The 26,925-nt window shown below is 42.7% G+C and overlaps 1 protein-coding gene across 4 annotated transcripts in view; it reads right to left on the bottom strand.

Annotated features, from left to right (window-relative positions):
- LOC133483363 (potassium voltage-gated channel subfamily B member 1-like) overlaps nt 1-26,460 on the bottom strand; it is a 48,623-nt gene extending 22,163 nt beyond the window's left edge. Inside the window, exons 1-4 of one of the 4 annotated variants that reach the window (XM_061784496.1) lie at nt 26,085-26,460; nt 25,891-25,964; nt 24,863-25,023; nt 24,063-24,711 (exon numbers count right to left, since the gene is read on the bottom strand). In XM_061784496.1, coding sequence (XP_061640480.1) covers nt 24,063-24,614 — 552 coding nt within the window. In that variant the 5' untranslated portion in view covers nt 24,615-24,711; nt 24,863-25,023; nt 25,891-25,964; nt 26,085-26,460. The other 3 variants (XM_061784498.1, XM_061784495.1, XM_061784497.1) reach the window with 3 other exon arrangements.
- Nucleotides 26,461-26,925: the final 465 nt, after the last annotated feature.

Here is a 26,925-nt window from a genome sequence, read left to right as displayed (position 1 = left end):
CTCCTCAAGCATAATCAATAAGTAAATAATATCACCATCTAAAACGAGGGTGTCAACTCATTTTTGTCGTCCTCCACATTGTAGTTACAGTTTCCTTCAGAGGGCCGCTATGACTGTGAAATCATAATGTATCAATGTTTCATGGCCTCATCATAGTATTACATTTGCACAACAAAGTGATGGACAACTAGTTTTGAAATCAGAAGTCAAGGATAATAGTTTGTTCAACTGTTGTTCAAATCGCTGTAAAAAGAAATTTGGTCACACATGAAATGCTTGAAATATCGCAATAGTATTATTTAATACATATGACGCGTTGAAATTTTGGTACAGATTTGAGCAAGAATTATTGAAGTTGACCCACATAGTTTGCTTTCGCGGGTGGTCCGATTTTAGCCCGTGGATCTTGAGTTTGACAGCTATAAGGATAAGTGGTACGGAAAATGGATGGATGGATGGATCTAAATGGATTTTTGAAATTCAAGGTACAGTACAAACAGGAGGAATCCTAACCACAAAAAAATGATTTGAGACATAACAGAGAAAGTATCAGTAGATCTTAAACAGGGATTTTCATGTGGCTGACATAATGTGAACTTGCAAAAAGATAAACCTGGTCTGACACAGCTGTGGACCCTACATAAACATTGCAAACAACTTTGTTCATATCATATAAGGTTGTAGAAAACTATTACATATTCATCCATCCATTTTCCAAGCCGCTTATCCTCACAAGAGTCGCGGGCGTGCTGGAGCCTATCCCAGCTGTCATCGGGCAGGAGGCGGGGTGCACCCTGAACTGGTTGCCAGCCAATCGCAGGGCACATACAAACAAACAACCATTCGCACTCACAATCACATCTACGGGCAATTTAGAGTCTTCAATCAACCTAGCATGCATGTTTTTGGGATGTTGGAGGAAACAGGAGTGCCCGGAGAAAACCCACGCAGGCGCGGGGAGAACATGCAAACTCCACACAGGCGGGGCCGGGGATTGATATTACATATTATTTGATAAAATATAAATACAATTCATAATAAGTATGAATGTTAAGGTTAGTGTTTATTTATTTATTTATTCATAAATCATTCATATTCAACATTATTTTCAAGGAGAAAGTTGCAGTTTTCCCAAACAATCACTTTTGGTCATATTTATTAAAACTGTCATTATTATCTGACAGGTAAAATGATTTGGGAAAAAAATATCAGCCCTATCTGGTACCTTCAATTAAGATTTGAAGAAACCACCACACCCGAGGAAAAACAACCTGTCAGAGACAGAAGGCGTGACCGACGAAGTGTCAATCATTTGTTGTGCACTCACAGGAACATCCCCACTGCACTCGAGCTGACATGTTACCTTGGGCTTCAGGAGCTTTGCTGAAAATATGGCGGAATATCCACCGCTGGAGAATAAAAACAAACTGCAACCCTCATTTGCCAGCAACTAGGCATTAGACAAGCAAACAGAAGCAGAAGGAAAAGGAATTGGACAGATCCAGAGAAAAACAAGGGTGAACATAGAAGTTGCCTATCAGTGGTGGAGGCACCTGCGGCAGATGAGATGATTCAGAAGTGACACGGAATTAGCGACATTTCTGCTCGACAGGTAAGTTGACATCTTTAGGAAAATTTCAAGTAGATAACATTTAGTGCTCGTAGCACTCACTTATGAATAAGTCACGCTACCGACGTAGCAGCCGTGGCTAACGTCGGCTTGTTTGCAGTGCACGTTATGCACAGTGCACGTCTCGTGCACGTTAGTGAGGGGCGTGGCCTTGGTCAGAGATTTGAGTGGGGTTCGGGATTAGTGAAGTGAGGCTAGATTCAAATCTTGCTAACAGTTTTAACACTGCAAACTCCCCATTTCCTGTTTAAAAAGGTTTAGCATAATGTTACACATAAACTGACAGATAATATATACAAGCAACAACTGGACCACACGTACACACACACGCATGCACACACACACAAAATGGCATGATTACGGTGGGCAGGATTTAATTACAAAACAGTGTATATACACACAGTTTCACTGTCAATAAATGGTGATTTCCTCAGCACTAAATTACAGCTAAGACTTAAAGAGCCTCTGTGATGAAAAAAAAACCTGCTTTGTAAGCATAAAGATGTGACAAGTTGCGTTGTTGAAAGACGAATAAAACATTTATCGGGAGATGAACGGAGTGTGTCCGTTCTGCAGTCTGTTCCAAGCAAAGTGCTTCGCTCCAGTGTGGAATGACCAAACATCCCGCTTGTATAAAGAGGGAATGACACTGGTAGTAATTTCCAGGTGGAACAAAACCCTAAATTAGTACAGAGGAGACTTGAACAGTGCAACATCATCATCTGTGTCCCGAAAAAGAGGCAGCGAGAAGGACATTTGCTCTCGGAATGACTTAATTAGGTGCAATTACAGTGTACCAGGACTACGTACAAAGTTGTCTAATAGTAATAATAGTGAATCTGTTTCCCAGGCATCACATGCAAGTGGGGGTCGCCATGAGAAGCAACATAAAAACAGACTGGTGCCTGACGCTGCTTCTATCATTCAGGCTGCTGTAAACCGGCTGACAGTCAAGCACGTCTGCAGCCAATCACAGCCATACATGGACATGCTGAACCCACATTTCAACACACGCCGCCAGAACTCTGCTCAGAACCACAAAGTTCTCCTCAAGCCAACATGTGTGCCCCATTATACAGTAATTGGCGCCCTACCCGTAGCAGGTACAGTGACCAGGGAAAGAGAATCCAAGCAATTCTGTTGATCTCCTTTGCTGCATCTGTAACTAAACCTATTTTCTATAGTGGCTTCCACTTAAATTTTGTCGATGCCTTACCCCTAAAAGTGCAGATGCCTGATACTATCTAAAAACAAGATGACCATTTTTCCTACATTGATGCATCTGCTAGATACCATATCTCCTCAAACTGCAGCCTCAGCTCTAATAGATGCCTTGCCACTAATAGACGCCTGATAGTCTCTACAGACAAGGGGCCAAATTATGAATATGAATTCATGTCAACACTTCATTTCAGGGTGTAGGTATTTAAAATGAATTAAAGTCAGTGTTTTCAGTGCTTGAATTTGAATTTGCTACGCGAATTAATGAACTAGTTCAGTTCATAGTTGATCATTCAAAATTTGGAACTAAGTTCACCAGTCCAAAAATGAACTCGTTTAAAGTTTATTTATTTATTTTTCTATATGTTGCTGACGGGCTATTACCGTCAAAATAGTGGCATTTCATTTCCCCATTGTTGCCACCCATTGAGTCCACGCTAGTAGCCAGCTGCAGCTTTCCCCCTACAATCTCAAAAACATGAGGAAAAACTTGCAGCTTGAATGATCTTTTTTAAAATGAGGAATTAAAACAAATATAGGACTTTTGTCCTTAATGTGCAAACAAAAACACGCAACACAGTATGACAGGAACGATGGTGAAAGGATATTAATAACATTGGATATGTAGTGTAGTATTAAAAAGCACTCAATTACTCCCATTTACGCAGTGTCCCTGAACGCACCTCGCGCACTCACGCAGCTGCCGCATGCCTGTCTAGTTTCATCCTGAAGAGCAAAATAAGAAATACAACAGGTCTACAGTTTTTAAATCTTTTGAGCATGTCCAAACAGGTCCCTCCGCTGGTCACTTTTAGTATGACAGTTGATTCACTGTATATTGCAGTACACCAACATCGCAGCAGACTCTGCGATGTGACTTTTGCACACAGGTACATCGCGATGACGAAGCTCAGACAAAATATCGTGCATCCCTAGTGTGTACTCTTGTTTGTAAGTAATTAGCCTTTTTAAATCACATTCAAGATCCCGAATAGTTTCTCACTTGATTATACGACACTTGATTGTTGATCCACTGAGCGGCCACTGTGCTCATTTTTATAAAAGAAGTCAGTGCGGGAGCTTTTTCAATTTGGTGCTGTTTTCTTTCTCACAACTAATCCTCCTCCTTTGCAAGCAAGTACATCTGCTGTCGGTCCACTGTGATACATTGAAGAGCAGCAGCGGAGAGAAATGGTTTTCCCCCCACAATGAGTTTCAGTTGCATGTTTATGTGCCAGCACCCTGCTGTTCTCCCGCTGCAACCCCACACGTGGACGTCAGCGGTGGAATACTAATGATAGGAGATTTCTGCTCAATAATTCCACCGCTTGAGTGACCTCCCATATTGCAACACTCAATTTTCCACAAAGTAGTAAACACCCATGTCTACATCTCTTTAGTTTTTTTGTCATTTCACTCCCTATTGTTTTCCTATTGTCTTCAGCACCTTCTCTGATACTCTTTATTCATGTTCTAATACATGACCAGTAAGTCCATGTTCAATGTTATGGAAAAAAAAAAGTTAAAGTAATATTAATCGTCGGTAACACAATGTGTTTCCCCTGAGTTGCCACCATTTGTTCACAATGAGCCATTCCAAGCAATTCCAGAATAACTTTTCAATGCGAGTCCAAGTTTACACACACAGAGAGAGAAGCTGACCACTCCCATGGCAGGCGTGTAAGGAAAGATGTCAAGCTGTGTCTTCAGGAGACGTTTGCACAGTGACACTTCCCAAACTATCCCTGCTGAGCTGCCTACGGAAGCACACGTGTGGCTGACGGGAGAGTTACATTTCCCACAGACTTAACAGTGTGCATCACTGGGCCCACTTTACAAGCGATCCATTCGCAGCTCGCGTACCCCCCCCCCCCCCCCCCCCCGCAAGACGGAGCCGGCTGACGAAACTCAAGAGGCTGACATCGTCACACGCGACGATGCGGACGGAGGATACTTTTTCAGCAGCTTTGAATGACTCGCTATTCTCCTCTACTGCGGCCCACTTAGAGTAAAGCCAACATGCCTATTATCTCGGTGGCTTGTATTTCAAATCAGACAGAAAGGTGAGGTTCTGGCGTCTGGTGGGCGGAGGTAAAGCAGAAATGAGAGCAGTAGGAGGCCTTTGACAGCAGACGGGGGAGAAGAGAGGCTCCCAAGGGCCGCTGTTTGGATATTAGTGTGAACCTGATTGAAATTCTCTCAATCCCGCTTGCTCTGTGCTGCCAGAACAGCAGTTTAACGCAACGGTATGTTAGTCGGTTCATTAGGTACACCTGCAAAATCAATCCAGTACATGAGCCGTTTCCCCAAAATAGCAGAATAGCCAGAATAGCACTCCATAGAACGCAGACCTCTGCCAAGTGAGAGTGTGCACTCTGCCAATAATGAGGTAGTAGATCGCAGTTACTGCACAAAAGACAGTGATCACAGTACAGTTTAGTTCGTTCTGTGTGCTGATCGACATTTCTGACATACTAGTCCGGTCACATCCTATCCACTTGGTCAACGGGGGGCACAGTGTTAGCGGGGCACTGGCGCCCCCTCGACCCCCCACCCCCCTAGAACCGCCACTGCGCAATACTGAGGTCTGGCGACTGGTCTGGGCACACCTATTGTATCTTTGAGCAGGTTTGCCCATTAGCTTGGATGGGGTGCCGGTGCACAGCCATGATCTGATTTCTCCAGATATGTTCAATCGTATTCAAGCTCTTGCTGGGCAACTCAAGGTCTTTCACAGACTTGTCCGAAAAGCCACTCCTTTGCTATTTAGATAGTTGTTGTCCTAACGAAGGATGTACCGTCGCCCCCAGTCTGAGGCCGAAAGCGCTCTGGAGCAAGTTTTCACCCAGGATGTCTCTGTACATTATTGCATTCATATTTGCCTCAAACCTGACTAGACTCCCATTTCCTGGCTAGGTCCTGAGCGGTGCGTGATTTCCTCCAAACATGATGTCTGGCATTCACGCCGTAGTTCTATCTTTGTCTCAGCAAACCTCCACTCCCCCTCCGCTGCAAAAATACGTCTGTAATCACTTGCTCCATCTCTTCATGCAGCACACTGGCAGCGGCCATGCTTTTCAATGTAATTCCAAGAAGGCAATTCGACTTACGCTTCAGTTAGTGCACTGGACGAGCATCATTCAAACAATATCATCATGCAAATGACACAACAAGGTGGTCTCTGATGTTACGTCACACACGGCTAATCTTTAGTTTGCATTGTGGCGCAAGCCTGCTTATCAACAGCAGGCAAGCCCAGACTTCCCTCTTCCCAGCCTCTTCGTCCAGCTCTCCCAGGGGGAGGCCGAGGCGTTCCCGTGCCAGCCGAGAGTCACAGTCACGCCGGTGTATCCTGGGTCTTCCCAGGGGGCTCCTCCGGGTGAGACTTGTCTGCAACACCTAACCTCTAGGGAGGCGTGGAGGATGCATCATAACCAGATGCCTGAGCCACCTCATTTCACTCCTCTCGATGCGGAGGATCAGTGGCTCTACTCTGACCAACCTTCGATGTTTTAATTTTCATCATTTACTATAGTTGTGAAACAATTTTTTTCTTGCTCCAGAAAAAAATAAATAAATAAATATTTGGCATTGTATGAGCTTTGTGCTGGACTAAAATGTTATAATGATTTTTAGAGCATCTGCCTCACAGTTCTGAGGACTGGGGTTCAATTCATGTGCACAAATTTCATGTGCATGCATGCATGTTCATGACAATAAAAGGTGATTTTTCTTCTTCCCGGGCCCACCTGTGTGGAGTTTGCATGTTCTTCCGGTGCCTGCGTGGGTTTTCTCCGGGCACTCTGGTTTCCTCCCACATCCCAAAAAAAACATGCATGGTAGGTTAATTGAAGACTCTAAATTGCCCGTAGGTGTGAATGTGAGTGCGAATGGTTGTTTGTTTATATGTGCCCTGCGATTGGCTGGCAACCAGTTCAGGGTGCACCCCGCCTACTGCCCGATGATAGCTGGGATAGGCTCCAACACTCCCGGGACCCTTGTGAGGATAAGCTCCTCAGAAAATGGATGGATGGACGAATTTTTATGCTTGATGTGCAACATGAGTACAGTACTTAGAGGGTGCGAAAAGATTTGTTGTGAAGATGAAAGGTTGTTCTATACAGTCTCACCAACCATCAACAACCCCAATTCCAATGAAGTTGGGACGTTGTGTTAAACATAAATAAAAACAGAATACAATGATTTGCAAATCATGTTCAACCTATATTTAATTGAATACACTACAAAGACAATATATTTCATGTTCAAACAGATAAACTTGATTGTTTTTAGCAAATAATCATTAACTTAGAATTTGATGGCTGCAACACGTTCCAAAAAAGCTGGGACAGGGTCATGTTTACATGGTTACATCACCTTTTCTTTTAACAACATTCAATAAACGTTTGGGAACTGAAGACACTAATTGATGAAGCTTTGTAGGTGGAATTCTTTCCCATTCTCGCTTGATGTACAGCTTCAGCTGTTCAACAGTCCGGGGTCTCCGTTGTCGTATTTTACGCTTCATAATGCGCCACACATTTTCAATGGGAGACAGGTCTGGACCGCAGGCAGGCCAGTCTAGTACCCGCATTCTTTTACTACGAAGCCACGCTGTTGTAACACATGCAGAATGTGGTGCGGCATTGTCTTGCTGAAATAAGCAGGGGCGTCCATGAAAAAGACGTTGCTTGGATGGCAGCATATGTTTCTCCAAAACCTGTATGTACCTTTCAGCATTAATGGTGCCTTCACAGATGTGTAAGTTACCCATGCCATTGGCACTAACACAGCCCCATACCATCACAGATGCTGGCTTTTGAACTCTGCGTCCATAACAGTCCAGATGGTTCTTTTCCTCTTTGGCCCAGAGGACACGACGTCCACAATTTCCAAAAACATTTTGAAATGTGGACTCGTCGGACCACAGAACAGTTTTCCACTTTTCATCAGTACATCTTAGATGAGCTTGGGCCCAGAGAAGCCGGCGGTGTTTCTGGGTGAAAAATGGCTTTTGCTTTGCATAGTAGAGTTTCAAGTTCCACTTAAGGATGTAGCGCCAAACTGTATTTACTGACATTGGTTTTCTGAAGTGTTCCTGAGCCCATGTGGTGATATCCTCTACACATTGACGTCGGTTTTTGATGCAGTGCCGCCTGAGGGATCGACGGTCACAGGCATTCAATGTTGGTTTTCGGCCTTGCCGCTTACATGCAGTGATTTCTCCAGATTCTCTGAACCTTTTGATGATATTATGGACCGTAGATGATGAAATCCCTAAATTCCTTGCAATTGTACGTTGAGGAACATTGTCCTTAAACTGTTCGACTATTTTCTCACACACTTGTTCACAAAGAGGTGAACCTCGCCCCATCTTTGCTTGTGAATGACTGAGCAATTCAGGGACGCTCCTTTTATACCCAATCATGGCACCCACCTGTTCCCAATTAGCCTGTTCACGTGTGGGATGTTCCAAATAGGTCTTCCTCAACTTTCTCTGTCTTTTTTGCCACCTGTCCCAGCTTTTTTGGAACGTGTCGCAGCCATAAAATTCTAAGTTAACGATTATTTGCTAAAAACAATAAAGTTTATAAGTTTGAACATTAGATATCTTGTCTTTGTAATTCAATTAATATAGGTTGAACATGATTTGCAAATCATTGTATTCTGTTTGGCGGCACGGTGGACGACTGGTTAGAGCGTCAGCCTCACAGTTCTGAGGACCGGGGTTCAATCCCTGTGTGGAGTTTGCATGTTCTCCCTGTGCCTGTGTGGGTTTTCTCCGGGCACTCCGGTTTCCTCCCACATCCCAAAAACATGCATTAATTGGAGACTCTAAATTGCCCGTAGGTGTGAATGTGAGTGCGAATGTTGTTTGTTTGTATGCGCCCTGCGATTGGCTGGCAACCAGTTCAGGGTGTACCCCGCCTCCTGCCCGATGACAGCTGGGATAGGCTCCAGCACGCCCGACCCTTGTGAGGATAAGCGGCTCAGAAAATGGATGGAAGGATGGATGTATTCTGTTTTTATTTATATTTAACACAACGTCCCAACTTCATTGGAATTGGGGTTGTATTAAGTACAACAAAAAATGTCTGTCCTTACTAGTTTTAAACAGAAGCAAATTCTGATGACCCAGAAAAGCTTCTCTTTTTTTTTTTTACCCGCCACATCACATCTCACTATCTCACTCGTCCTTATACTGGATATATTGTATGATTCTTTTTATCCATATGGAGGCTATTATCTATTCTCATTTTGTGGTAAGCAGTCTACTTAACTTGCAGCCACAGTTAATGTGTCACATTTCTGCTGACTCTTTGGTGCCTCGGTGGATAAAATTGTGCGTCTGAGAAGCTTCAGAAGTCCATTTGCTGTGTTCCATCAAGAGAGACTCAAACAGCCATTAGATGAAAGCACAGCAGCTCTTCAGCAACAACTAAAGCAGGCCCAGGAAGAACGTTTGAACTATACTGAATACTACTCTTTAATCACGTGCCTAAAATGCTATTAAGATACGACAGTACCTATATTATGTACACTTTTAATCCAATATGAGAGGTGTATTATTAAAACGTGTCTGTGGCTGTAGAACTGCATTTCATCTTACTGCAAGGTACGGTAATTTGATTACATTTTGTGCAGAACTGTTTGAACATAATGCATGTCTTTGAAAGGACAGATTTTTGTACTGCATGTATGCCTACAGTATAGCGTACCTCTATACACATAATGTGTTTGAAAATGATCGTTTCGTCGAGTGGTCAATAATTAAATGATGAAACAAAATGCCTGTATCATGCTGAAATATTTTGGTTCCCTCATTTAGCTATATGCGACCAGCAAAATATTACAAACAGCTCTTGCTTTTAATTCCCTTTTTTTTTTTTTTTTAATATATCATCCAATGACGTATAAATACAATTCAAACGATTCAAGAGGTTTAACATGTTATGGAAATTCATTGATTTTATTGCTGGGATTTTCCCATCCATCCATCCATCCATCCATTTTCTGAGCCGCTTCATCCTCACAAGGGTCGCTGGCATGCTGGAGCCTGTCCCAGCTATCATCGAACTGGTTGCCAGCCAATCGCAGGGCACATACAAACAATCAACCATTCACACTCACATGCACACCTACGAGCAATTTAGAGTCGTCATTTAACCTACCGTGCCGCTGGGATTTTCCCATTGTTGCAAAAAAAATCATTTGTATGATATTATTTTTTTGTGAGTATTGAACATGCAGTGGGTCACAGGAACATTTCAAGAGGACCAACAAACATAAGAGGGGGGCGGGGGGGGGTTAAATTAATACCGCTCTGACAGCGTCGATCAACAGCGAATATCATCATCTTTGTAAAGGCAAAACCTTTAATACAACTCAGATTAAATTGCACAATTTGAAATGAGAGATTATTTCACATTTGATGTGACATTTATAAAAGGTTCCAATAGTCACAAAGAATCCATTAATTTCCATCAACATGAGTGCGTCTATTTAAGGCTGACCAGGGAGAATGAGTGGGTACATAATAGGCTGCCAAAAAGAAAGCTAGAGACAGGGTGGGAAAAGGTGTGTTTTTGTGTGAGTACATGTGAGAGAAAGTGTATTTATTTATAGAAGGCCGTTGGGAAAGGAGTGCAAAAGTAGGGAGCTTGTTTGGGCTGCGCTGGGTGCAACACTGAGGTGCCTCTTTGGGGTGAGCAACATCCTCATCAGTAGGAACAGTCACAATTTTTCACCTTGTCAAATTAAAACAACAGGCGTCACGCTGAGATTTGGACAGTTTTCCTCCAAAACTCATCTATAATTCACACAATGACAAGAGCGCTCAGTGGACTGCCAAAGCCAAAGAACAATGCCATAGAGCGGTAGATTCCTCCTTCATTGCTGAGCAGCTTGTGTTAGATTGTGAGAGAAAATGAGCAGCCCCCCAACTTGTCTCTTGAAAAAGAAAAAAAAAAAATCTTGGAAAAATACACAATCTCTCTCTAAAGAAATTACAATTTTAAAAGTTTTAAAAATACAACTTTTTCATAAAAATGAATACTACTTTTTTTTCTTACGGAATGACCTCTTGGGGCACATTAGACACGCCCCTTCAATGTCCATTTTTAAAGCCTGCCTTAAAATCCATTTTTATTCCTTGGCTTTCAACACAGCACGAGACATGGGATTCTGACCTTGTTTTAGTGTCCTTTTTGTTTTATTGTTTTTAACTTTGTTACTGTTTTTACATTAGGTTTAGTTCTATTTGCATACATACAGCACTTTGATTCAACCGGGATTGTTTTTAAAGCATAAATTAAATTCAGTTGCGTTGAATCTTTTTTCTCATTGTATTACACATTTAATATGGGAGAACAATCACTCAATGAGTTTTGCTCTTGTCCGTAAGAACTGAATTCTGCATGTGTATCACTGAGATTACAGTGTTCCCCTGCTATTCGCTGAACACTGTAATTTATAGTTATCCTGTTTAGGGTTGTGGGGCGCTAGTGCCTAAATGAGCTGATTTTGGGGGAAAGGTGAAGTACACCCCAGACTGGCTGCCAGTCATTCACAGGTCACCTATAGAGATGGACAACATTTCCCATTCACATTTACACACCATCACTGCGTGAGAACTGAAGTCACCTGAATGAACCATTCAATCATCAGTGACCGGTTTGAGGTAGCGTTTGGACTTAACTAAAACTAACGGAACATAAAATCATATCCACCGTATTCTGTGGATCGGGGTTTTTGAAATGATAGCCAAATAAAAAAAAATAATAAAAAAATTATGTACTGTATCTGCACAAAAATGTCCATGCCAAACCCCTCTGCCGAATTTAAAGGAAATCAGTGAAGGGGTTCTTGAGTTATGCTGAAAATATAGTCAATTACAGCAGTTACATTTATTACTCATTTAACTGTAAATGGACCACAAACCATGATCCTGAAACAGTATATCATTTCAAACTCATATTGCAAAATTACCCTTAAAAATAAATGGTGTATATAAGATTTTATTTAGAAAGAATAGGAACTGTGCATATATATGCGCGTGGTGAAGACGCTCCATAACTTCCACTAACAACCCAGGCTAAACTTACCTCCTACCTGACATACTAAGATCTCAGTCTCTCAGTCGAGATCATCAGTTCAACAATACTTCCTTTACACCAATCACTAGTGCCCTATTTGCTAGGGCTTTGGTGCCATTTTGTGTGAAAAGTACGAAAACACATGAATGGTGAGGTTTTTAGCGAACAGCTGAGAATATGTTTCGCTAAATTGTGAATTTGTGACTCGCGAACCTCGGGGGTTCAACATGCAAGCCTCTTGCTGAGTGGGCGGACATGATGCAGAAATCAAACTGAACGTCCCAGTGGTGGTTTCCCATTATAGACAGAAATAATCCCTCCGTTTTAGCACCGCAGACGGCACTGTGCTTTTTTTGCACAGGATGCTATTTGCTTATGCTGATTATTAGAAGCGAGGACACCGGGAGACGGAAGCTCTCACCTCACTCCCGCTCCAACAGCAAGCATACCGGAAGTCGCCTGACAATGCAAAAATCTCAAATATCTTGATGACCTCAACTTCATTTCAGCAGAACGTGTTACAAGTCACTTGGTGAGAAGCTTCTGATGGCTTGACTCTCCTCGTACGTATCGCAACTGATGTCACCACCATGGCTCAAGGGATGTCAGGTGACATGTTGGCAACAAGTGTAAGGCGACACTTGGTTTGATTTTTGCGGTCTAGCGTGTCCGATGTGAGGTCTAGTGTTAAATGAAACCTCTTGTTGGCTGTTCATCCATGGACCTTTCAGTTATTAGGTTCTGGATCAAGTTCAGGAGGCCATTACTGCTTGTCAGCCTGACACCAAGCACATTCACGTGAATAGGATACTTAATTCAAGACCGGTGTTCCTTAAAGCTACAATGTGTAGTAATGTGACCTTAAGATAACACAATTAAAATCATTGAGACACTACAGGCAAATAGTCTGGTAAAGCCATTATGACTGCATTAACATTGGCGGACCAGGCAGGACTCCTCAACAGTTATGTTAACACTGACATTGGTGGCAATGTTAATAGTTTAAGCTGTTTCCCGACTTCATTGAGCCAAGGGGCATATTTGACATTAGAAAAAGCTCACCATCAAACAGAAATGTCACAAATGGTATATACTGTATACTGAAATAACGATCTCATCTAAATGGACTTACAAACTGAGTTACTAAGTGTAAAATCCGGGCCTGTTTAGTTGAACACAAAGCTCTGTTTCTGTTGTATGAATGCAAATAGGTTAATGCACCGGTTAATTGCACCTTCCGCCATCTAGTGGAAGACCATTTAATTGTTCAGCCTGTCACTATACATGCTGACATAGATGGGTGAACAAAAATACATTATTTCTCGCAAAGAATTAATAATTTTTGGACGACTAAAGGAAAATGGATAATTTCCGACGACCTTGGCTCAAAAGGGTAGGAAACACTGGTGTAGACATCAATAGACACCTTCCTTCCTGTCTTAATCTGAGTAGACTCCATTGGTCATCCATCGAGTCATTTCAAATGAAGAGAGCACATCACGCTGAGCGATGAGGGAGGACGTAGGGCAAGTGGAGGCATCTCCAGTGTCTGCTCCCCAAGCCAAACAAAACTCCACCACCCTTGCACTTTTTCGACTGCAGAAGCCGTGCGCGAGGTGACGGCTCTGCTGGTTGAAAACACTCAAGCAGTTCTTTTGTTCCGCTGTCACCGACTGATGACAAAGCGTGTTCTACATTCTGAGTTTGGGGAAGAAGCCCAAAGAGTGTCGCACACTTCATCTATGTAAGCTCTGCAATGGGTCCAATGCAATGGAAGGCCTTTGTGGTTTTCAGTCACGCCTTGGAGAAAAATGGACCTTTTCAGCCTCAGACTGCTGAGTGACTGACGCAAACATCAGTGTGCTTGATGGTGCAATTGCTTCTGTGGACTCTGTGGAAACGTTCGCGTTCCACTGACCACTTGTCATCCCGCATCTCCCTGAGTGATGCGCTATCCCTGACAGGCCCGTCTAAATAATGAATGAAGCCGTGCAGCAAAGAAGCCGTGTCTTTATCTCCTCATCTTGTTTGACCCCTCACCTTTTTAAATGTCAGTCGCCGAAATTCACAGCCGGACCAACGTGTGACCACTAGAAGCAAAGTCAGATAAGACATCCCGCTAAAAGCAAAGTATGGCTTTTGTCGTCTGTCAGAAAGAGATATTGAACTGGGGGGGAAAGAGTACTTGTCCACCTGTGTGTGTGTGTGTGTGTGTGTGTGTGTGTGTGTGTTCTCCCCAGGTGGCTGACACGATAAGCTAATGTCTTGTAGTACATCACCACTCTCCATGGCAACCGTAGAGCAAATGCAGGTTACAGGGGGTAACGGTTGCCAACTTCCACCTGCAATTTAAGCTCCAAACAGCATCTTTAAAAATCTTTTCTTGGGGAAGGATATTTGGTAACTTAGAATGACTTTGGGTGAGAGGTTGTCGCCAGCCAATTGCAGAGCACATCGAGACAAATGACCATTTATTCTGGAATTCTCACCTATGGACATTTTAGACTAGTCTTCAATTAACCCAGTGATTTCCAACCAGGGTGTTGTGAGAGATCTTCAGGTATGCTGTGGGAAATTATTCAGTTTAAGTCTCTGTAAGGTAAAATCAGAGATTTCTTTCTAAATACATATTACATGTTTGAGGATAATTGTTGAAAGCGTCTGCAAAGACTTAATAAACATGTAGTACTGAATTGTGGAGATCCAGCGTTAAATGTTTTTTTTTTTTTTTTTAACATTTTATTGGGCTTTATATACGAGCTATGGGAGTTTGTTGGTATGTGCGACATGTGGGGCCGCACGGGCTGGCATGCGCATTTCTATGGGAAATTTTGCGCCCCCTTGAGGAGGCGCTCTCTAATCTATGCGGGCACGGAGCTGCCCACCTATACAAATCCACTTCCAGAACAATTTGTCTCAATTTCCATCTATCCATCCATTCTCCGTACTGCTTTCTTAAATTTTGTCAAGAACATTACCACGGGACAGTTATTGCAGAATAGGTATAGGATGAAGAATTCTGCATACTGTTCAATTGCACAACATAATCATTAATCTATAATCGTGTTGTAGTTTCAGTATTTGTGCTGACAGATAGGCAGACAGATGCCAACAATGTAATACATATAACAGTGTGTAATCCTCTACAGTACACACTTGATGGTGTCTTGGTGTGTTTATTGATGTGCGGCCTCTCTCCTCCTAAAGTGACTTTCCATTCGTGTGTTTCTTCACGCTGATCAAACGCCATCAAAGGCGTGCTTGCGATCAATAATGGTTTGTGTTCTCTGTTTTTGTGCACTGCTCCATTAGTCTCCATTTGGCAATACACACTGCTGATTGCATCCAGTTGTAGCCACACAATTATATAGATATATATTAATGTGCTCCATACAACACAACAGGACTTTAGAACATTGAGAGCGTATGGGCATTACAAATATTTTTGAAAAGAAAACAACTAATGAATGCATTGATTGTTAATTTTCCCCACTGTCAACCAAGGACATTTTAAGAAATGCCCACGTTTTGAAAAGTAAAATCACTTCAGTCAGAAGACGAGGAGAAGGGAGAACAAAAGAGAGAAACGCAATCAAGAACACGGAGACAAGATTAAGAGGTGTTGCTTGCGTCTCACTTTTCCCAACTGTGTGAAGCCACTGGCCGAAACACTTGGCCCAGCAACCGGTCAGGCCAGCCGGGAGTCAGTGGTGTGCCATTGATTGATGCTATTTAAAGGCAAGCGATGGTGTTGCCCGGCAACACGCTCATAAAGCACACCCTGTTGGCTTGTCGCATGCCTGCTTATTAACAGTGGAAGCTAGCGAGAGGAAACTGTTTGCTCTATAAGTCACCGTCACAGAGATTGTACTGTTACACTGCGATCTCTGTGACACAGTGCTACATGCAACGGCGCTCATCTTGGGAGTCACACGTCCTCGCTCCCACCAGCTTGCCTTACAACTCATTGATTTTACCCCCGTTTTCACCAAAAAGGGTTCACAAACCCAACGGGCCTTAAGGACCGAATGGGCAGCAAGGAGCAGCGAGCAGCGGTTCGCTGGAACACATCTCGGACTACGCAAAATACAAAGTGCTCAGAGTGCAGTCAATCGGGCATATCTGATGTGCGGTGAGAAGTACAGGAAACCGCCTGCAGTCACGGCTGACTCTCTGAGGGGAGAACCTTCTCCGGCAATTAGCAGAACGAGCGAGCCTCTGCTACGTGAAGAATGTCCGTTTTTACAGCTCGCTATTCGTTTCTGCTCCAAAGAATGTGGGGTGAGGGGAGCACTGAAAGGCCTCAAGGAGACATGAATTCTAATCCCACGAAAAAGTCCCAAAAGTCTCACTAAGCTCTTCTCTAAAATATGCAACAAAGTGCAATGAAGACAACATTTTTTGAGAAAACTCTTTGTTGTACTGTAAATACATTATAGATGTTTGAAGATAATTGTTGAAAATGTCCCAAAACTGAGATCTATGTAGTTCTCCATTGTGGAGATATAGCATTATTAAATCGTTTTTCACCATTTCAGTATTCCTGATTTTGGGGGGCGTGGCTAAAACAGGGCTCAAGTGCGACACTCAACATGAGTCGCCCCTCCCCCACAATATAAGAACTTGAGAGCCTTCGTTCGCATCGGCGGTCATCCGGCGCAATTGCGAAAACGTGTTACGTGGATTGCATTGATGATTTCTAGGATTGCAATGTGATAGTGGAGGTATTAAGAAGTAGATGAAGTCAGGGAAGGCCCCACAGGGCCCCACTTCAATCGCTACGTGCGGCACCACTGATGTTGGGGCAGAGCAGGCACTCTTGCAGCTTTCATTGGCCAGACTGCACGTCAATCATTACTGGAAGCACAACTGATGCTAATATGAGTCAATGTACTGTCATTGGCTTGACAGCATGCCAATCTTTAATGGACAAATAACCGACAGTGGGTGATATTAGTCTTTCTTCCAGCTGTGACTAGCCGAACTATCTGTCACTTATTACACGCAGCGCAACCACCGCTGTTTGATGCAAATTGGTCAGTCTACAAGTCAATCATTGGTCATATCACTACCTCAGCTCCAATTTACCTGTTTACATGTGTCATGTTTTTTTTTGTAGTATTCAAGTTCAAAAGTTCAATACATTGGCCTGTGAAAATCATTTGGCTGCAGGGCATTTTGTTGTTTTGGTACTCTAGTACTGTTCAAAGGCTGCAAATGTATTCAAATTTATAACATAACTTTGTTTGACCACCCTCAGCACCCTCACATGCGTACCAAGTGTTCCTTTTCATGAATAACACAAGCACAGCTCACACATCGGACAAATGTTCTTTCCGCTGCGGAAAAAAATGGCCATTTGGGGCCAGTTCTCGCATCCACGAGTGAGTTATGGGAAGGTGTTCATTTCCGGGGAGCGGCGGCTGCTCATTCTCTTTGCAACTGAACTGCTTCCGATCAAACCAAGCGTGCTCAGTCCCGCACGAAGTCTACTTTGTACATCGCGATGCTCAGAAATAAATTAACAACAACAGACACTCAGCATGTACAGTACCGCAGCAACAAGAGCTGATGTTTTATTGATGCACTGATTACCTGCAAGTTTTCCTAAAGCCCAAATTGTTTGTTGAATTATTTAGTGGGCAGGCCCATGGTGTATCGGCAGAGCAGACTCAAGTGGGCCTAAAACTATTCAATAACGCCTCAACACTTCAAAGCAGGAAGTCATGCGTTCTTTGATGCTGCTTTGGTGTGAGAATGGCTCGTCCGAGTGCGAGAGTTCCTGTCAGTTTTTATCTTATACTGTATCGGGTTGACGAGACACGTGGGGTCATCTACATTCTGCATCGTACAGTCCTCTTCCTGGCATCAAGTGAGGCTTTATTAATGGGCAATTAAAATGTCATCAGCATTGAAAAATAAATGAGGCAGAATCGGTGTTTGGGAACAAGCCATTTCAACACTGCAACATGTCAATTAAACAACATCACCTTTATGGGCCATCGTGTTAACCTCACTTTAACACTTTTTTCCCTCCCATCCTTAATGGAAAACTAAACTATGAGGCAGTGGCCCCGTTTGGCTCATCGAGCATGTCATGAGCTACATGAGCTGTGGATTTGCAATGCAAACATTTCTAGGAAACAGGACAAAGAATATTCGCTCACGGTCCTTGGCTTTTTATTAGAACTCTTTGTGAACAGCAGCAGAGCAAATATCCGAGCATGTGCAGTATTTGCTTGGGTAAGTGCCGTTGGAATCAAGCTATAGTTTTGAGAAGACACCTGAGCAAAGAAATAAGGAAGATCCGAATACATTTAGGAACAATACACTTATACAAAAGACTCTGAAAGCGCTTTCACCGCAACACATTACTTAGGTCATACACACTTACGCAATGTATGCGTGTATGAACTTTTGCCTCCATGAGTTCAAATGTCTTTTTATTGTCCTCGTCTACACAATGTAATATGTGCTAAAATAAGCTAAAGCAATAAGTAGTCATTGCTGTCATACTATTATCTGTCTTTTCCACTCAGAAATCAGCATCTATCCATTAGCACTCTCCTCGGCTAACCATGCTAACTCGCGTTCGTAGTTACGCACTCATTTTTCCCTTAACTATGTCTTGTTGTTGTTTTTTCACTACAACAACAATTCTGTTGCGTTTTATGTTACGTTTGTTTCTATAAACCCATGCTAAATGGTGGCCGAATGTTGTCAGTGGTAACTAACTAATCTCCGCTTGTTTGTTTATTTGGAGTTTAGCCATCTAACGTAGCGCATCATGCCGAGGTCACGTCGAATTTGCTCCAATTTTTTTTTCTCCCAGCGTCTGCTTCTACAAGTTGAAGCAAGCACACAATCGTTGGCGACAGCGACGGTTGTCACAGACAAGTGACACTTGGGATTTTAAACTGTGAAAAAAAACTTAGAATAAGCAGATGTGGATAATAGTACTCACACTCTGTACTTAACTACAAGTACAGACAATTGTGTAAAAAAAAAAAAAACGGGGAAAAAACAACAACTATTGATTCAACTCCTGTACTTTAGTAGAAGTAAAAAAGGTCTAACTCTGAAAACTACTTACCGTTAGGTACAAAACTAAGAAGTACAAATAAATTTTTACCATCAATTATATGCAATACCGGTATTGATAACTTGGCACAACAACAAAAAAAGTTTCCCTCTTTTATTACTGTAACATGCAGAGTGCTTGTACTAAGAAGAAGAAAAGTGTTACGTTGCATGTTGTTGTTGAAGCGCTAGCTGGCGTTGGCTCGAAACAATGTGTTCCCATAACTTTGCTAGTAGTGTGAAATGAGTATCAAAAACTGCAAAATTAGCTAATGATAAGAAGTGGAAAAAATGATATAGATATTTTTGTCCAGATTAGAAGGAGAATATTTGAGGGCCAGGAACCTGGTGGTTTTAAGACCTGTGCAAGACGTAATGCATTTGCCACAAATCTTTCTTGTAGCAGACAACATCAAACAATTCTCCTCAAATAAGGTCATGGATGGGGAATTTCTTGATTAACGTTCCTCCATATTGCTGTCGTCCCTGTTTTTCAAGATCTCAATCAATCAAGATATCAACCGCAGTTATCGGTAACTCTCTCGACGTCTTTTTTTATTTTGATTTGTCATCTGTGGAGGTTGAAAAAAAGTGCAAGCCTATTTCGACAAAATAAGGAGTAGAAAGTACAGATGTTTGTTTTCAAATGTAGCTGTCAGAAAAATAAACACTCAAGTACTGATATCTGAAAGATCGAATAAGTACAGCAACAAAGTATTTGTACTTCATTACGTCACACCACTGATAGTAAACATACTGTATCCCCAGTCAGTCTATTAGGCAAGACTAGCATGATAATAAATCTTCATTGGTATGGGGCCAATGTATTTCACCAAGCAAACATGTGAATTGATAAAAGTTTTATAATGAATCTTTATTATTCTTTTTTTTTTTAATTGGCACGAGAAGAAATACTCCAATTTAAGAAAACGCATCAGAGAGAGTGCTACAGTTGTCCTGGTATTTAAAAACACCTCTGCTAATGATTACACGTCTGCTCTGTTACTAAAATGAAATACATCAAAGATCTCTAGGGAGAGCTGTGGGGCAGCAAGTGTCACTGACAGAGCAATGTGATCTATTTAAGAAATCATAATTAGGAGCTATTCAAGGTCAGGGATGCACCAGGTTATCTCCACAGATGAGCTGGATAAATTATATAGGAAGCTCCGTCCACGGAGGTGTTTGAAGCTTTTCTTAGTCTTCTTTTGACTGTGCCGTCTCATTTCGGGAATACCGAGAAGCTCCGCTGTCCTGCGGACACGTTTCAATGCGCGGTGCAGCCGATGATACACGGTCCGACTTATCAGTCCAAGTAACACTGTGGAAAAAAAAAATCAAAGGCTGACAGGCCGACTCGAGGAGTATTGCGCTGAATATATAAAAACCTTCCTTGGGTACGCTCCCTGCTGACTGTGGAGTACAGTAATGAAAAGGCCAACCTCTGTGAATGTCCACACTCCCTGAGCTGCTGCAATGGTAATATGCAGCAGGTTCTAGTGAATCCACATTTTAATTGAAAACGGCTTCAGAGAGTCTATTAAGCATGGCGTGGGCCGTGATCGTATTAATGAGCGCGATGATTGAGGAGAGGATAGAAAGGAAGCCGGCGTAATGAAGACGTGCGCGTCTATAAATATGTGACATTAAATAAACAAAAGGTGTCAGTCGTTCCATCGCCGAATGCGATGACAAAACAAGCGTTCATTAATAACCCCGAGAGATGCGCACACACACTATTAACAAAGCCAATAATGAGAGACAATAAAAGCTGTCATATATTAATCTAAAAAAAAAAAGCACCATCCGTAAAGGGTTTTAATTGACTTCCAAAAGGGGGAGCAACAAGATGTCTGGCCCTCCCAGGAAAGGACAGCTGGAAGACATTATTGATTATCTATAGCACAAAATTAGTTCTCAAAGCCCGTTTGAAACAGAAGAAGTTGCACTTGGAGAAACATTTTTCACGTTTGAGTGTAACATTTCTTCTTTTTTTTCCCTCATTACTTCTCCCTCCTGCAGCTCAAAGGAACAGATGAAAAGCACCAATTCGGGCAAAAGGAATGTCAGACTGTTCGTCAAACTACAGAGATTTATAGCCTCGAGATGTAAACTGAAATATGCCCGCCACCCCTCCATTTTTTGTCTTAACATTAGACACCTTCATCCCACATGATGGAAAATCATTACACCCACCAGTCACTTCAATGGATACATCAAATGACATCCAATACAAGAAATGATGGGCATTCGATTATATTTCTTTGATCAACGACGGAGAAAGTTAATGACCGATTAATCAAGTAATTATTTTCTGCCATTAGCTGGCAACCAATCCAGGGTGTACCCCACCTCTTGCCCAAAGTCAACTGGGATAGGCTCTAGCTCACCCGTGACCTAAATGAGGACATATATAAATGATAAAAGATGGATTGTTCTTAACTCCTACTTTGATGCCAGTGTGGTACTGAGCAAATAAATAGCTTTATGTCTGTAGCTTAACTTCCCGCAGCTAACGTCAAGTAGTTCTTCTTTAGATGTCGTAATAGTGAGACGGAAATCACAGCGCCCCAGCTGGTGGGAGCCAAGCGGTGCACTCCATTTTTCTTACGTTGCTCCAAGACTTTCAATAATACATTCGATGAGCAATCAATCATGAGATCATAACCTGTGAAGTCTGACTTTACAAAGACAGTAAAGGCCGATAGGTATTGATTTCTTCAGTACATCAAAGAACAACCACAACAGTGCGGAGTTGGCATGCTCTCCCCGTGCCTGCGTGGGTTTTCTCCAGGTACTCTGGTCCCCCCAAAAATGCCTGGTAGGTTAATTGAAGACTCGAAATTGCCCGTAGATGTGAATGTAAGTGTGAATGGTTGTTTGTTTCTATTGGCTGGCAACCAGTTCAAGGTATACCCTGCCTCTCGCCCAGAGTCAGCTGGGATAGGCTCCGGCACGCCCGTGACCCTAGTGAGAAGAAATGGATGGATGCATATACCTTTTGCAATTCATACAACAGAACAGATGTCAACCTGAGTGAAGTAAATTCATTTAAAACAACAACAACAAGAACAACATAATTACCATTTTGATTTGCGGTGGTTAGGGACCTTGATGGACTGCGAATAGCAAAAATCCACGGATAATTAAAGCCCATTATAATTGCATTGGAAAAATGTATTTATCTATTCATTTTAAACCCTAAAATTAAAATTCTTGAACAAGCAGGGGATAAACTGTCAATAAGACTTTTCACAGTTGGTTACCCCCCAAACAAGAAAAACCAAAAAGTAAAAAACATTGGGGAAAAATAGATGCAAAACAAATCTGCCAATTAGGTGAATCCCGGCTGCTGAAGCGCGTGTATGCAGGGGTGCACTGTATCAACTTTTTGTGACATTTTTGTTGGGTTGTGTAATGTGAATCATTTTCAATGTAAAATATGAGTTTAAACTCAATAAAGGTTGCAAAATACTGCTGTCGATTTTATGATAGTTCATAATGTTGTTCGTCTAGTAAATGCCACAAATTGTAGTGAGAGGTGTTTCCAGTATTTTGGTTAGCTTTTGGACTGCAGTGAAACCTTGCTATTAGCACGGGATAGGGATCAAGCCCTGCCGCAGATAGCCAAAATCCGCGACTAACAGATTATGTGCACCGGCACCAGGAAGCACTTCCGATCGCGATCCCGCCAGTAAACAGCTAGCCTCCTGCTCCATTCAAAATGAACGGACAGAAAAACTTGAGCACTTTACCTGCCAGAAAATGACTGAATACTTTACATCCCATAAAACGGTGGGTGACTCAAATGAGCACTGCTGTGTGCCAGATCGAGTCACTATAATAGCGAAATTAGCTTCCACCACTTTTCGAATGACGCACACGCATTGGAAACAAAATACGAAGGACGGGGTTCGGTGTTACTCGGCACACAAACATATGTTACGGGCATTTCGGCAAATTCATTGTACTGCTCGTGGTAGACGGGTTTTGGTCACAAACGCCATACCATCGCCAACTATGCCAGCAGCGATGTCACAATGGCTAATGTTTGCGAGTTTGACAGCACAAGAGAAGAATAACTGATGTTAACAGTGCAAATAGGGGTTTCGCATCAACGTTTGCGTCCGCTGCAATGCCGAGTTCTGCGGGATCCCATTTGAGAAAATTTGTGTTCAGCTGAAGCTGCGTCAAAAGGGAAGAAACGATCCAATCAAACGACGACGGTACAGCGTTTTTGTCTAAAACCCTTCTACTCTTAGCTGTACAGTGATTTTGATCCTTTCTGAAATGCTTTTGTGTTGCTGAGAGTAAAAACAAACCCCGTTCCTTTGTATTCTGAGTATCCACTGCGCTCAAAAGACGAGGTCTTTAGAAAAAACGGTGGAAGCCAATTATGCTATTATAGCCACTCAATGCCTTGGAAAAAGGCACACAGCAATGCTCATTTGAGCCACCCACCATTTTCTGGAATTTTAAATGATCCCTCACATTATACTTACTCATTTCTGCCAGAAAGTGTTCAAGTTTTTCTGTCCATTCATTTTAATGGAGCAGAAAGTTCACCAGAAACTCATTTGCAGATCACTGGCGAGATCGGAAGTGCTTCCGGGTGCCGTTGCACAAATCAATAGACGCCCCCCTGAAAAAGGTTTAGAATTGCTTATAGATGGCACAAGATGGTGGCAAAACACTACATTTTGTTTGAATGACGCGCTGAACTCACTTCAATATCATTTCTTGGCAGCGAGATGGTGGCAAAATTTGATCTCTTTGGCCTGAGCACTAAAACAGTGAATATGTACATTTCTCAGCGGTTCCCTCAAAAGTCCACAAATATGTGATTGTGCACCCGCTAACCCGCAAATTCATTTTACATAAAAAGTGTAATTATTATGCAGTTTGACAGCATAGCCAACTAATTATAGGAAGATGAGTGTGTGAATCTTGATAGAGATTTTGTAACGGAGGCCATGAGAACAGAATATGCTAATTGAAGTGGGACACGTGTGTATGCGGCAGGACTCGGCCTCTACCTTAGCAGCAAAAGATGAGCTGGGCTTCTCCAGGAGGTCCCAAAGTTTCTTCCTCTTCTCCGAGCAGCACGTCGTGGTAAACTCCTCGCCTTCCCGCTCCCTCATGTTCTCCGCCTCCCGTTTGAGCTCCTCGTTCATCTGCTCCTTCTTCTGGTGGTACCTGGCCTGGCAGCAGGATTCCAGGTAGATCTCGTCGATGCCCCAGAAGTCCAGCTCTTGACTGAAGGACAGGGCGCACATCTCCTCCATCATGTGCAGCTTCCCCGTGCGGTAGAAGTTCAGGATGGACGTGAAGGCGCCGGGGTGTCTGTCGAAGAAGTACTCGTTGCTGTCCAAGCTGTAGTCGTCGCATAGCTCCATGATGGAGTCGTGGGTGTTGCAGTCCCGCAGCTTGCCCAGTCTCGTGCGGGGCAGCCGGTCCAGCGTCCTCCACAGGACCTCGTGGAGGAGACCTCCGACGTTGAGCCTCACCCGGTGGGTGTGCTTGCTTCGGATGATGTCCTCCGCGTCCGGCGGCTGCGCGCCGGCCGACCTCGATGCCACTTTGATCATCTTCGCTCCAGTCGCTCAGTCAGTCATGACGGGACGGGGGTTAACGAGACCTGGTCCTTTGGGCGACCTCATCAGGGTCTGCACTCTATTCCCGTGGCTGCAACAACAATAATACATGTTTTTCAAAGTTGAGATGTGTTTGAATGAGTCTAAGCGTGTGAGAGCAGTAAAACGATGCTATGATCTCTGCATATCGTGGATTTTTACTTATTGTACATGGGTCTGGCATACAAAGGGGGTTCACTTACGATCAAGGCGCATTTGCGGCACCTCCGGCAGTGTCCTACAGCAGCAATGCCACGGGGTTTATCCACTCATCAGAGAAAAGAATAGATATTTTAATCTGCTTTAGGAGGCACAGACGCTGGTCTTGCTGACGAGGGTAGACGCGGGGGATCTCAATGATAAACTGGATTGACAAGTTACAGGACTTTAGTTGGACTCACTTGCAAATGTGACTATTGTTAATGGACACTTATAGAATTTAATAAGATCCAGCACAAGAGTTAAAACTCAGCCTTTATAAATATAATACTGCTGGCTATCATCAATGGCTTAATAATGTGTTTATTGTAGTTTGCAGTAATTGCACTGCATCATACTGAGGAGTCTTTCTATACATATTTTGTCCAAAATACGAGAAAAAAACATGACTAATGAGATCAATAATGCCAGTATTAATTGTCACAGGGGACAATTAAGTAGGTTGTCGGATTATATTCTATTATTTTCGAGGAATAGAGGGGAAAAATACGTCAGTTCACCACATTTTATGATCAAATTAAGTACTTTTTTTCAGTGTAGGGTCTCCCTAAAATCTGTACACGGGTAACTGACGACAACGTGGAGTTATTTCATCAAGTTCACGTGAATTCTGCATAGTGAATCCAGCTTTGCATCGCAAATGTTTGAATCCACATTGAAGGTCATTGATAATGTTCCAATTGATTTGCCATTTCTTGAAAATGTGATGTCTCCAGACTTTCGGAATACCATATACTGTATAATCTATTTAACTGTCATTTCCGGTATGTGTATGAGGGACTACGAATGAAAATGAGCTCAGCTATATTCCCGCACAAAGCATTTTCCTCTCAATTAATATATTTTTTTATTTTTGCAAATGGTCCCTACACAAACTCCCATGATAATAATCCAAGTACATTTTTGAGGAAGAATTATAGAATTTTTGGACAGTTTATGAGCTGTCCAGTGCTGATTATTATGTCGCTGTCTGGTGCTGAAACTATGCCTTAAAATACAAACAACAACCCACCAACTTCAGTAACGACGAATTAAAGTGGTGATGCTGTGTCGTCGTCATCATAAAGTTGAGCGCATATTCGGAGCCTGCAGGAAGAGTACAGTGTTGCAAAAATAAAGGATGCAAGAAAATAAAGTGGTCCATACGTGTCTCCCGTGCAGCCCGGATCACGCCACGGACGTGCGGCGACTTCATTTCAATCAGACCTGCGCGTAAAGGTGGCGAACCCGTCCGGATCTGCTGCGCTGGGCTCGGATGTGATGAAGGCATCATTAGCAGCGTGGAGACATGATGCAAATGTTGCCACCTTCTCCTCCCTTCCTCTCTCTTTTTAAACAGACGCCCTCGTCAGCAGAATCAACAAGTAGACGCGGGGAATACTGTGGGCTCGGTTCGGGGGCTCCCCCCTCGGAGTGTGCTGCATCCAGCTGGACGCCGTGTGGGAGTGTGGACCGATCCCGCTGCCAGGCTTTATTTCTCTCAGGCTCCTCCAGCTCACTTTAACCCTCGCTGTGCCAGACTGCTGCATCACCAAAGAACAGTGCGCGGCTACTTAGTGCACACCAGCCCACCAGAGAGAGCTGATCTTCGTTTGCCTTAATATGCATTTTATATTTAATACAGAACAGTGATACAATTGTGAAATGAATTAAATGTTTACATAGAAATGGCCCACAATCCTTTTTTGCCTGGCTGCTTGGTCAAGCTTTATGTTAAATGTTTTTATGCCAGTGGTAGAGAAAAGAAAATCTCATCACTGTATGAGTTGTTATTAAAAGCGACACTTTAAAAGTGTTTAAAACTGTTTCTATGACCTGACAGTAGGACATTATTAAAATGATCTTTAGAAAAAATCATCCATCTAATTTCATTCTAATTATTATTTTAAAACGTGTCATAGTGTGACAAGAATAGCCAATCAGAGACTGTAGAGACAGAAGACGTTGTCATTCTGTTGTTGTGCACTCAAGCTTCTGTGCACAGCAACCTCAAGTAAAAGAAGACTATTAAAGTTTCTTGACGGGTTTATTTAGCAACAAAAGTTAC

The sequence above is a fragment of the Phyllopteryx taeniolatus genome, chromosome 9 (genome assembly GCF_024500385.1).
Source record: "Phyllopteryx taeniolatus isolate TA_2022b chromosome 9, UOR_Ptae_1.2, whole genome shotgun sequence".
Lineage (NCBI taxonomy): Eukaryota > Metazoa > Chordata > Actinopteri > Syngnathiformes > Syngnathidae > Phyllopteryx > Phyllopteryx taeniolatus.
This window is presented reverse-complemented; position numbering and strand designations above follow the sequence as displayed.